General features: G+C 36.8%; 2 protein-coding genes across 2 annotated transcripts in view; one reads left to right on the forward strand and one right to left on the reverse strand.

Moving 5' to 3' along the window:
- DNAI1 (dynein axonemal intermediate chain 1) overlaps window positions 1–3,141 on the reverse strand; it is a 2,249,827-nt gene extending 2,246,686 nt beyond the window's left edge. Inside the window, exon 1 of the mRNA XM_044077834.1 lies at window positions 2,829–3,141. Within this exon, the coding sequence (XP_043933769.1) occupies window positions 2,829–2,864 (36 nt within the window). The 5' untranslated portion in view covers window positions 2,865–3,141. The remainder of the gene's footprint in view (window positions 1–2,828) is intronic.
- A 412-nt stretch (window positions 3,142–3,553) lies between these two features.
- Window positions 3,554–12,500, forward strand: part of FAM219A (family with sequence similarity 219 member A) — a 1,804,825-nt gene continuing 1,795,878 nt past the window's right edge. The window contains exon 1 of the mRNA XM_044077846.1: window positions 3,554–3,758. Within this exon, the coding sequence (XP_043933781.1) occupies window positions 3,696–3,758 (63 nt within the window). The 5' untranslated portion in view covers window positions 3,554–3,695. The remainder of the gene's footprint in view (window positions 3,759–12,500) is intronic.

Here is a 12,500-nt window from a genome sequence, read left to right on the forward strand (position 1 = left end):
AGACGAGGGGTCCTTCTCTGTCAGGTTCCAAAAGCAGACTGCAACGAGACTTCATTTTCAGAATCATTTTTGTCCTAGATTGCACAATGACATCAGATACATCTGGTCATCTAACTTCGGGTTACCATGCTACCCCCAATGCTAGAAACTGCCAGGATTTAGCACATATGTGTCAGTAATACACACACATAGAGTTTTGTTCAGATCTATTGCAGCTTCTGGAAGTCATAAAATAATTTCAAACCTCCACCCTTCCAGAATAGCAATTAGTTCACCCCAAAGACAATGCAGAAAGCTTCCTAGTACAAACTTTTTGTCTCTGGCTGCATTGAGAACTATAAGATACAGTCTTTATGACCTAAGCCAGGTAATTTAAGTTCACACTAATTTCACAGCTAGGTGGGTTCAGATTATCCTCTTGTCTTCCAGTATCCTCTGTTAAAACACATACATTTAAACAATTACAATAATGCATATATATTTCTTTTTCTGTCCAGCAGGGCACACTGTTGGTACATTTTTAACACAAGCAGCTTTACAATTAACATTTTCAACACAGGCATCTTTACAAATTAGTTTGCTATACAAATGACATATAATTCTTACAAAATTTCAGCTAGCTGTGTCAGCATATGTTGCACATCCATTGCCCTACTTCTCCTGACATAGCTGGCAATACCTTACATCGTCACACTTGTCACTCTTTTCAATGTCCTTGTAAAGGTACATACATAGATTTAATGCAGCAAGGTGGCATCTACAAACCAACATGATTTGCTGATAAGCATGCCAGTGAAATAGTCAGCATAGGATATGCAGAGCTGGAGTTATTAAGAAGTGTTTGGAAAAAACGTTATATAAAGTATTGAGATATTTCCATGTTTACATTAATAATGCAAAGATAGATTATAATACAGTTTTGTTTGGTGGTGGTGGTTTCAAACGGTGGGTTTTACAAAAAATATGTCATTAAAACATGGCGGGTAATGTGAAGACATTTTGAGGTACAAATACTCTTTTGGTAACACACCTATGGTTGTTAGCTATATTTTCACCACTTCATTAAGCATTAATTTTATAAAAGTTGTGCACCCTACAGGTGAACAAATGGTGCAGTCTTCACAAGACATTAAGGCACACAATATTACCACTAATACTTGCTAACTATCACAAATAGTTTTGTAGATTAATATTGTTTTGAAATATTGTGAACATATTACATGCATAATTTGCATAGCTGCAGCAATATTATAAATCAGCAGCATGCTATCTCCTCTTACATATATATCACTGAAAAGCTCTTGAACAGGTGAACAATTATGTCACTGTTATCTTGGCTCTATCTTACACACTTGCAGAGACATATCTCTTTGTTTGACCATAACACTGGCATTTTTGGCAAACAAAATACAGATTTTCTTTCATAAATCTGCAACATAAAATCGGCATCTACAGACATATGTCAGTGTATAGTCTGTTCTCTACCAAAGAGCTATCATACTTAAATCTAATAACGTGAGTTTTCAGTAGAGGAATTTGGAGAAAGGCTCTAAGGAAGTAAGAGGTTTCATGGATTAGAAGACCTAGGGAAGCAAAGCTGTTAATTAACTTCCTGCTGTTTAGGACTAAATGAGTTGAGCAAAGATACATACTATTCTTCTTCTTCTTCTTTCGGCTTTTTATGCCTGCAAATAATATTTTAAGCACATTGAGTCACTAAACTGTGTATTCTTGATTTTTCAAGGCACTGAATTAAAATGTGGGGAATTTATACATCAACAACAACAAAGTCATAATTACAGTTTATGACAATATTTAACAGGCGTCAAATTTACAAGTCTGAGGTCCTGTCCTGCCACCACCATTCTTCCCCTAATTTAGGGGGTGGGGTAGTACACTGCCTTCATCTGAAAAAAAATGGTATTCATTAGAAATGCACAATGTTCAAAATAAATACCTACATTTCAGGTAGTGACAGTATAGAAGTCAAAAGTCAAAGTGTAAAATAAAATAAAAACTAACAAGATGAAGACACGGCTGTTTTGTTGGTGGGCTCAAGCTGTGCTACTTATTTCACCTATTTTTTAAGCATATTGCACTCAACCTTAGATCCAAAATCAGAGACAAATACAAAAATAATTTGGACAACAGGGCCAGACCCAGGGACACTTGTTTTAGTACTGAAAATTAAAAAGCTAACAGAATACGACACTATGACCTCCAAAAATATGAATTAAACACATCTTCTTCTTCCCACTTCTTCCTGCCAAAGTCAACATTTAGAGCAAAATTATTCAGCCTAAATCAAGGCTGGTTGAGAGGGACGCCATTGTTTTGTATTCTTTCTTTCTCGCATACCTCCCAACTGTCACAGATTTTTGCAGAATGTCCAGATTTTAGCTTTATGTTTTTTGGTTTCTCCTTCTTAAAATTTGTGTTTTTCTGGCAAATCACTTAAGATTTAAGAAATGAAATCTTGATTAACAATTGAGTTTCAGACTTCACATCGTTCAGAAAATGCATACTTAACGGATTGTGTTTTTCTAGCAACTTTTTTAAGTTTATGAGAACAATGTTTAAAGTCTGTCCCTATTTTGGGGGCTTTGTTGTTGTCCCCCTCACTATTTAAGGCTAATCCAGACTTCTTGCGCTGGGAGTTTGGATAGTAGTAGGTAGGAGCACTCTTCACATGGGAATAACAGGAGTATACTCTAAAAAAACGCATACATAACTAGGTTCTCAATTAAGTAAGAATACCACTGAAAGTTAACAAAAAAGAAAAAGGTTACTGGTCCGACAGCTACGATCTCAACAAAAGTTTTGTTTACCTGTTTGGGTTTCAGAACCTGCGTTTTCTGTGGCATCGTGTTTGTGTTTGACTAAAAAATATCCGCTCTTAAATCTTCCCAACTGTAGCTTTTAGCAGCCGCGGCAGGAATAAGCAGCGCGCAGGTTACCTAAGCAACGTTAAAACCGTTAAATGTTAGGCAACTAATAATTTGAAAGAATCACTTTACATTGCAAATGGTACATATTAGATTATCTGTAAATAACGAAGACAACATATTTCGATTAATAGATAATGCAGGACAGAGTTAAGATAACTTGACTTGTTGTACCTATCACCTAGGCAACCAGTGGGTGGTTTTTCTGAAGAGCGGAATGACAACTGTTCTAGCAACAATACTCGTCCCTCAACTCAAGTTTTACTGAAGCAAGACGCGGTGTGTGTTTGTGTAACACTATGGCAGTTTCAAATAATTTACGTTAATGGTGGTGACCGTTTCTGTCTAAAAAAGTGTTGAAATAAACTTGATAAGTGTAATTATCTGGTCTTTTTAAATACTATTCTAAAGTCATCGTCTTAAAATGACGTCATTCTTTTTCTCAGGATTGTTAATATTAAAATTGAACACAGTAACTAATATTAATATTCAATTATGGTTTCAAGTAGAGAGGGATGAAATCGGTTGAGATTAAATAGGTGGAGATGTCATGGGGTGCTGCAAATTCTCATGAATATTAAAACTGCTTGAAGCCCCGGACCCGGAAGTTGAGTTGTTGAGTCACTACCCTGGCTGGTCTGCTGGAGGAGATGAAGCAGAAAACAACAGCGGCATCCTTGGTTGTGTAGCTTAGCAGTATATTTAATAACGGGAGAGACCAAAAAGGAAACCCACAATTACTTTGCCAAAATGATGGAAGAAATTGATAGGTTCCAGGTGCCAACTGTGGTCCACTCAGAGATGCAGCCTCTGGTAAGCTGAAACGGGCTTGTCTCCCTAGTTGTGTGATCGTGACACATAGAGAAGGATGGTGACATGTAGGGGAGGAGATGGGGTGATGTGATTTAATGTTATTTTCATTGTCTCTGCGCCAGTTCGTCTTCCTGTCTTGCATCAGTAATATTGGGCCGCGATAATTTTTTCTCACAGTGAATGTGTGTGTGTGTGTGTATGTATGTGTGTGTATACACACACATTTTCTTTAGGGTGGGTTTCCTGCAAATTGTCATACACAAATGACATAACGAGGTTGGTAGAGGATGCATTTTGCTGAGCAGGGTGAAATACTGTAAATTCATGTCTATTAACCACTTCATTGATCTGTAGGTTTGTTGGCACTGTGTAAAGTGTTCATGTTCGGCTGCCAATACAATCGTTTTGCTGTGTTGTGATTTAAGGCCCATCTTACAAATAGATGTGCATCTTTTTGAGGCTGCATTTGTTTTTGTACTGTATAAGTTTCCCCATGGGTGTTGTCTAGCTGTGTAACCGCATGAAATGATTTTGTTTGCGGGAAACCAAAAGCAAGTATACCCCCTCCATGGATTAACTGTAAAAATATATTGTGATTTTTATTATTTATATACAAATATTTATAGACGTTGCAGACTGTATGACTTGAATATACCGGAGATGTATTACCGAACATTTAAAGTTTCATTCATACTTAGTGTGACATTTGTTGGCTTAGTTATGTTTATTGACCAAACAATACACGCTGCTGCCATGGTTTGGTGGGTGATGCTCTTGTGTGGGATAAACTGAGATCCCCTTAAGGCTTATATTAAGTGAACTGCCACTTCTGGACGTTGTCCAGATATGTTTATCATTATTGTTAGTTTTATTGCTAATCTCTCCCTCTCATTTTGTAGGCCTGTTATACCGTTTTATTGATAGCCATTTTTAGGCAGAGTATGTAATCTGTTCCATATACTGATATGTGTGCCATTAAAATAGTTGTACACGTGCATGCATGGGAAGAAGAGAGGGCTGCTTGTACATGAAACCTGTTTGGCAATACTGTACGTGCTTTTGACATTTCTGATTGCAGTTTGTAAAGCATTTTGTGAAACTGATAGAAGTTAGGCAGGTGTTATTTTTTTAGTAAGGATGGACTCTGTGCTGCATTTTTACTCAGACCTACAGAATAAATCACTACTGCAGTTCTTGAATGTTTATCCCTAACACATCTGCAGGGAACTGCTGCAGCAGAGATATTACATATTCTTGGCAAAGGTGTGTCATTAATGTTTTCATGTTGCGTAAAAGTCTAATTCTCTGCAGTTATGTCCATTAAAGTTCCAAAAGAGATTGAGTGTAATGTAACAGAGGTGTTCTATTCATACAACTAATTTATGTCAGTTTTAAAAGGCTTTTTAAAAGAAAAAGAAACAGTTTTGGAGAATTGCTTAAGTAGTTCTTCCCAATCATTTGTCTGCTGACTATAAACTAACAAACTAGTTTTATTTCTAATAACATTTTAACCTTCCTTGTTGTATTTGAGTTACCACATTTTCAGATGCCTTAAACTACAGGACAATTCATACTTTTAGGCATCCCCATTAGTCTTATTTTACTTTGCCTTCCAAATTTAATAAATTAATAAAAGTAAAGGTTTGGTGGCAGTGTTCTTGCTTATTGACATTTTATGATTTTGAAGATTTTCTGGGAATTTTAGTAACTTTGTTTTCATCTCATGCATCAGAACATAATTTTTTTCATGGTTTTCTTTTCTAAAGACACATCTACTCAAATGTGTGCTGTTATACAGAAATAGGAACACATAGCAACCTTTTTTCCACTGTCCTTAATCAAAAATGTGATCTAGGTAGATGTTTTAATTCTCTTTAACAGTGGTCTCTTCACATGAATATCTTTGAAAACAAAGACTCTGCATGTTTTTATCCACATCTTTGACTTGAGTGAAGACAGTAGTAAGTTGTGATACATTTTGAGGGTCTGTTGCTCAACAGAATGCCTCTGGAAATCTGAAGGGTCTCCATAGCAGCATCCCTCTGATGAAATACATTGCAGGTCTTTTGCCATATTGTCAATATATAACTGTTGTTGGAATATCGGCCATTATGAGCAAGTAACTGTCCCCCCACGACTGTGCTGCATCCAATACAAATCCCAATAGTACAAAAATGCAAAATCTGAAGGCAAGTAAAGCTGTTTATTAACATAAAACATACGAAAGATTAATCACTTTCGTCTCAAGCTGTAAGAGACTTCATCAGAACAAATGCTATTAGTAACTGAATCCTTAACAGTCTGTTACTAATTATAATAATTAAGTATGGAGGCACTTAAAGGTAGAAAGCATGAAAAACATGTAACAATTCTAAGTAAAGTAAAACAAGCATGAAAATGGTACGTCCTGTGAATGAATATAAAACATAAAAACAATTCTGACTCAAAAAACACATATATATAAGAGAATGTATGTTATTTATAGAGTAAGAGCACTTTTTTTAGAAGGGGGACAATAGTGCTGTTGTCGTTCATACCTGGAGGTACCGTGGCATTTAATTATAGCTGCCAATGAAGTTCTCGGTCATGTAGCACAGTCGTTTGGGGTCATTTACTTGCTCAGGATTTTTTTTATGTTTTCTGACAGTCTTGGTTGAGCCATCTTTTTGACACACTGCTTTTGCTTTACTGTTGTTGGAATATTCATCAGGATTGTCACGTTAATGGGCCACACCAAATGTGCAGCAATATTGACACTAATATCTGCAAAGCCAAGAAGTAATTGTAACTATCTGATGTCGCTGTTTTTAAAAAATCCGGAATCCTGTGGATGTACAGCTTGCAGTTTTACAGGACGTTTGCCCTCTTTAGCCACTGTTTCTTGAAGATAATGCTTCTGCAGTTTTTGTATGCTTACTTGATGATGTTTTCAAGCTGCAAACAGTTACGTTTGTTTCTTGCAGGGAACATAGTAATGTCAGGTGTTTTAAACAGCTGTTTAAAGCAGAAGTGATGTCAACAGATGGAGTGTTTTTTAAAATGTTAGTGCTTATTCTGTTGAGTACTTTTTTATGATGAAAACCTAAAGTAATGAGAGGTCTAAGAGACTGGTATATTTATCTGCCATTGAGGAGGAAAGGCTTACTGTGAATGAACCAGTGTTTAAGATAATTCATATGTTTTATTGGTACTTGCCATGTTAGGCAGATGGTGAATTGTGAACAGTTGTCTGAGGGCTGCCAGTATCTGCATGTAGTGGGTTAACAGTAGTAGGGTGGGTTAACAGTGGTAGGGTTATCTTATATGTGATGCCTGCTTGCATGAAGATTATGCAACCTTGAAATGAGTATATTAAAATTAGGAAGATAAAAGAGTAAACTGATTCTGTGTTGTCTGTAACAGTGCACAAACGTTGATTGAAAATTTTGGTAAAGCAAAACATTTTAATTTTTTCTAGAGGAAGTACTTTGTTTCTTCCCCACGGTGTTACAGCTATTTAAAATAGGAAGTTGAAGGATCTTTTCTTTGAAACTAGTAGCTTTATGACATCCCAAATATGATGTTACACACAACTGACTTGGCTTCAGCATTGTGGGTGTGTCCAACTGATCGTCAGTGAAGTGACTTTGGTGATGTATTGGAAGCCACAGAAATATACTTCTTTGATGTGGACGTTGTTTTTCCATACAGTTATACAATGTCCAAAAAGCGTTATTTAAGTAACAGAAAGAAAAAATAGCCTGTAATCTGTAAAATGTACTTTAAAATGGACAGTATGCTAACTTTAATTTCTGATGTTTCAGTTTTGTTGTGTTCTGTTCTGATGTACACAGCCTCGCATGTTTATTTATTGACTTCATTTTTCATTACTTTATTAATTTCTGTCTGATAACTGGGTGGATGGGCTGATTCAGTGGGCATCTTTTTTCTGAATAGACCATTGCCGTGTTTATGGCAGATGATGAAAACGCTACCATACTAGAGACACTGACAGATAACAGAGGCTAACTTTGGTATATAAATGCCTAACCCATAGAAGATCTGCTGTTCCAGCTGCAGTTAGAGCAGAAATAAAGTTTGGTGGTATTACTTTAGCATTAATGCCTACAGCTTTGGTAGCGGCTTCTTTCTTCAGTACTGAATAAAGATAATTATTTTCATTTTTATTCTATCATTTCTAAAGGAGACCTTAATGATCCTAAGCTGAAAGAGGTCTACTCTTGATCTCGATGATCGTGACGGTTACTGCCCTAACTTATCTCAGGAAGGTTATTGAGGAGATTGTGTATGCACAGCTTGACACCACTGTAAAGGAGCACAAGAGTGATCAGTCCACTCCTGTCTGAATTTCACATTAGACGTTGTACTGAGACTACCCTAACTGAGGTAATGAGTGAAATCCTGATCGCAAAAGATCAACACGTCTAAAATTCTGCTTTTTGACTGTTGTTTACCTTTTAGCACAATTGATCATGATGACATCCTTTTGGAGTGTCTTCAGTAATTTCTCTTACTATCTCAAAGTGGTATGGTCCTACCTTATGGGGCAAACATACATGGTAGCTTCTGGCAGTGTGGCCCTAGCTTCCTAATTTCTTCTATGTAATGTTCTGCAGAGCTAATTCTAGGTTCTTTGCTGTTTTTCATGTATCTAATCCCATTTGGAGATCTTGTTTGAGAGAGGGATCTTCAATATCACAGCTGTGCATATGATACTCAGTTGCACCGTTGCACCTCACCTTCTCTTGCCAATGGCCTGGAGCGTATTCAGCCATGGGTGTGTAATAATTTCTTGAGATTTAACACTGGACATAGCAGTATACATCATATTGAAAAACTTGGTCTGTTTCCATCTTGAACCCTGGCATTATTTGCTGGAGCAAGCTCTTGCTGTTGTTAGCGTCCATGTCAAAGTGATACTTTAAGACCAGGTGTCATTTGTAGTTATTTTTTTGTAATTTATTTTATTTTATTTTACATTTATGTACTGGGGTGGTCAGACTGGGCAGGATTTGCTCATTTTCAAAGGAGGCCCGGGGAGAAAAGTTCCTGACAATAAGTCAAATACATGACACACTGTCTACTACAAAATGAAAAAACAAGAGAGGTGTTCAGTATAAACAGGCTAAAAAAATGACACCTTTTATAACACAGATTACAAAATGTAGGTACATGAGTCGTTCTACTACAAATTTCAAAACAAGACACAGGATTTTCTGTACAATCTGGCTAACAAATGATCCTTACTATAATACAACAGCCAGGTTCAGCATATCAGTCAGGGAAGTAAGTGGTATAGCAATCTAGAAGGAAAACTAGATAGCATTGTTGAAGATTTCCAAATTACAGGAGATTGTTACCAATGCTTAAGACAGCATTGTTAAGTTGAAAGACTTGCTGCATAATTCTACAACAATGGTAAATTGAAGGTTCAGAGGCCACTTTTGATAGAAATGTGGAGAATAGAATGCATACAGTTGTCTCATGGGAGTTATCCTTGGTAACCTAATTTGGCAGGAGTGGTCTTATAGGAGTTATCCTGGGTCAGAGCATTTACAGATCCAGGACCTGGTGAGATGGGATTTTAAATTTGGGATTGTTTTTATTGGTCCTAATTTCTGGTGGAAGGGAGTTCCACATTTTTGTAACAGTACATGTGTACAGAGCCTCCGTTGAGCTATATCTACTTTTGGATACTTTGATCAGGGCTTTATTGGTAGATCTTAGCTGACGGCTGTTAGTGTACTGATTGATTAGGCCATATAGGGCTGCTGGGGGGTTTGTTGGGGCAATAAAGAATTTAATGTGCCAAGGTAAGTTGATTTAGGTAAAGTAAGTCAGGTAGTTCCATTCAGGACAGTTTATAAAGGGCTAGACAATGGTGAGATCTGTAGGAAGAGTCAGTAGCAAGTTTAGCTGTCTTGTGATAATGTAGACTTTGTTTGGGTTGACTAGGATGGGAGAAGCATAAAGTAATGTGGAGAGTGGGTTATTACTGTGGTATTTCTATTATTGGAAGTTAGTTTTTACATCTGTAGAGTGTGCCTAGTTTTTTTTGTGTGTACTTTCGTTATGGTTTGAGCTATGTGCTTGTCAGATTTCATGTTTTGATCGATGATAACTCCTAGTAGTTTGGTGTGATGCGGGTGTTGTCAGAGGGAATGATAGTGAAAGGGGGAATGAGATTTATAGCTTTAATAAGCTGGGTTTTTTGGGGGTTGAGTATTGGGAATCAGTTAACCTGGTTTCAACTGCAGAAAATGATTCCGGGGTTGTTTTCTGTAGAAGCTCCAGAGGATATGGAGCAGATTAGAGTAGAATCGTTGACATACTGGACTAAGTTTGCATGAAGAGTGGATTTGTGGAGGTTATTTGTGAATACTGTGAATAGCAGAGGACTGAGAATGTAACCTTGAGGCACTCCTAAGGTGACTGGGGGAAGAGGAGATAAGTTGTCTTGCCATTTAACTGCCTGTTGTCTGTTAGAAAGATAATCTTTGAACCATAGGAGTGCAGAGGTATTTAGTTTCAGTTCTGAAAGGGCAGACAGTAATTTGCTATGAGAGACTGTATCAAATGCTTTTGAGAGATGCAAAAACATGGTTGATACTGGATTACATGCGTTTCTTTGTTGATTAACATGATTGATAAAACTCATAAGATCAGTGGTGGTGCTATGGCCAGGTCAAAAACCATGTTGAGTTTTGGCTAGAAGATTGTGAGAGAGGAGGAATGTTTAATATTTGGGAGGGAATGCATTTCTCTAGTATTTCTGAGAGTGGGGATAGGATGGCTGTTGGGCTGGTAGTTTGAAAATTCAGTCAAGCTTCCCCATTTGGTCCGAGGTATTGTATAAGAGATTTTCCAGGGGATTGGGACTTTTTGCTTGTAGACTGGCTTATTTATTAGTATAGAGATGGAGTAGGAGATAGGTTTGGCTGCAATCTGGAGATATTCTGCTGGGAGTTTATCAGTGGTCAGTGTAGTGAGTTTTAGTTTGGACAGGTATCTGTGGACTGTAGTGGTTTATACTGGTTGGAAGGAGAAATAGTTGTGGTTGTTTGTGGAGGTTAAGTGTGGGAGGGTTGCAACGGCAGAATTTGTTGATAGTTTCAAAATGGAATTGGTAAAGCATTCATTGAACTGTGTTGCAATATTATTTGCAGAAGGATTAATATTTGGAGCTGGGGTACTGGATTTGCCCTGTTGGATAATATTTATTGTAGTCCAGAATTGTTGAGGGCTGGTTTTGTACTTGGTTTGTATATTCATTTTTTTTTTTAACTGTTCTACTTTTTTTTTTTTCTTCACTTTATTTCTTAATTCAAAAAATCTTTGCCTATTAGCATTAGATTTGTTTTGATGCCAGGTATCCCATGTTTTATCTCTTTGTTTTAATAGGAGTTGGGCACTCTTGGTGAGCCATGGTGCAGAGACTGACATTGTCCAAACAATTCTTGGAGGGACATGTCTGTTTGTTTTAGTAGGAGTCTGGTACTCTTGGTGCGCCATGGTGCAGTCGGACTTTGTCCGAACAATTCTTGGAGGGACACAATTCTTGGAGGGACATGTTTTTGTACTATCATCTAAGAATTATGGTCCAGATCAAGTACTTTCTATCAGATGAGGACCTTGCTGCATTTGTGCACACCTTAGTTGTCTCATGGGTCAGTTACTGCACTCCCTTTACCTAGGGGTTCCTAACTAAGAACTATTTTTTAAACACCTTTATTGACTTATCAGTCATGACATAGACAAATATGCAATTATATAAAAGTAATCAAACTGTATTAATAATTTGATGTTTACAAACATTATACTTCACATACATTGCTATATGTCATATAACCTAAGTAACATTACATAAATTATTCAATTCCTGCCCCTTTTTTAAACAAGAAACATCATTATTAAACCATCCCTTATGACATAAGCAATCAGATTTATATAAATGAAAGCAAACCACATGAGACAATCCTAGATGCATAATTACATCACAAACTGTACTGACACACTCCCAGTTACAAACGTTTTATATCACTTGTGACGATTGGGGAGAGATGGGCGAAGGCTGCCAGCCTAGTCAAATAGAATTTGATATCTAATTCTGGCATTTGTAAATAAATGTAAAATACAGGCATGTTTTCTTGATAATAAATGTAAAATACAGGCTTGTGTTTTGAAATGAAAGAAAAACACTGTTAAATGTGAACTTCAGGATTGTTACAACATTGCCCCCTTGCTGTAAAGAAGAACTAAGTCAAGCCTTTCAAATTTGTCTTTTGAAATAATTTTATGACATTCTTTGATCTTTAAAGTTGGTTCCGGTCAGGCTGGCTGAAGACTTTCTGTCTATTGTGTTAACTAAGGACTAATTGCTAGAGTGTATATGTGAAATGCCTTTTAGTGTTGTATTCTCATGTGCAGGTGTTCGCTTGCAAAATAATGTAAATTGAGTTTCTTTTAGCCTGGGAACTCAGAGTAGGTGTCAAGATGATGCAATATGAATACTGGGAAAACCAAAGTTTCAAAAGTGATGTAATTTTGGGAGGGCTTTAGAGAGATGTTTGTTAGTAATGTTTAAATACTATTTCTCACAAGAGACCAGAAAGCATTTTGATCTTGATATCCAACTTACCAGCACTCTGCTTATGCTCACATGTAAGTTTCTAGCACTGTGATTTCTTGTAGTAATAGTTAAAGCTAGTAAAGATTAATTAGGTATTTTTCTTTGAAATCAGA

Source organism: Protopterus annectens, chromosome 1.part1 (genome assembly GCF_019279795.1).
Source record: "Protopterus annectens isolate FY-2018-M chromosome 1.part1, PAN1.0, whole genome shotgun sequence".
NCBI lineage: Eukaryota > Metazoa > Chordata > Ceratodontiformes > Protopteridae > Protopterus > Protopterus annectens.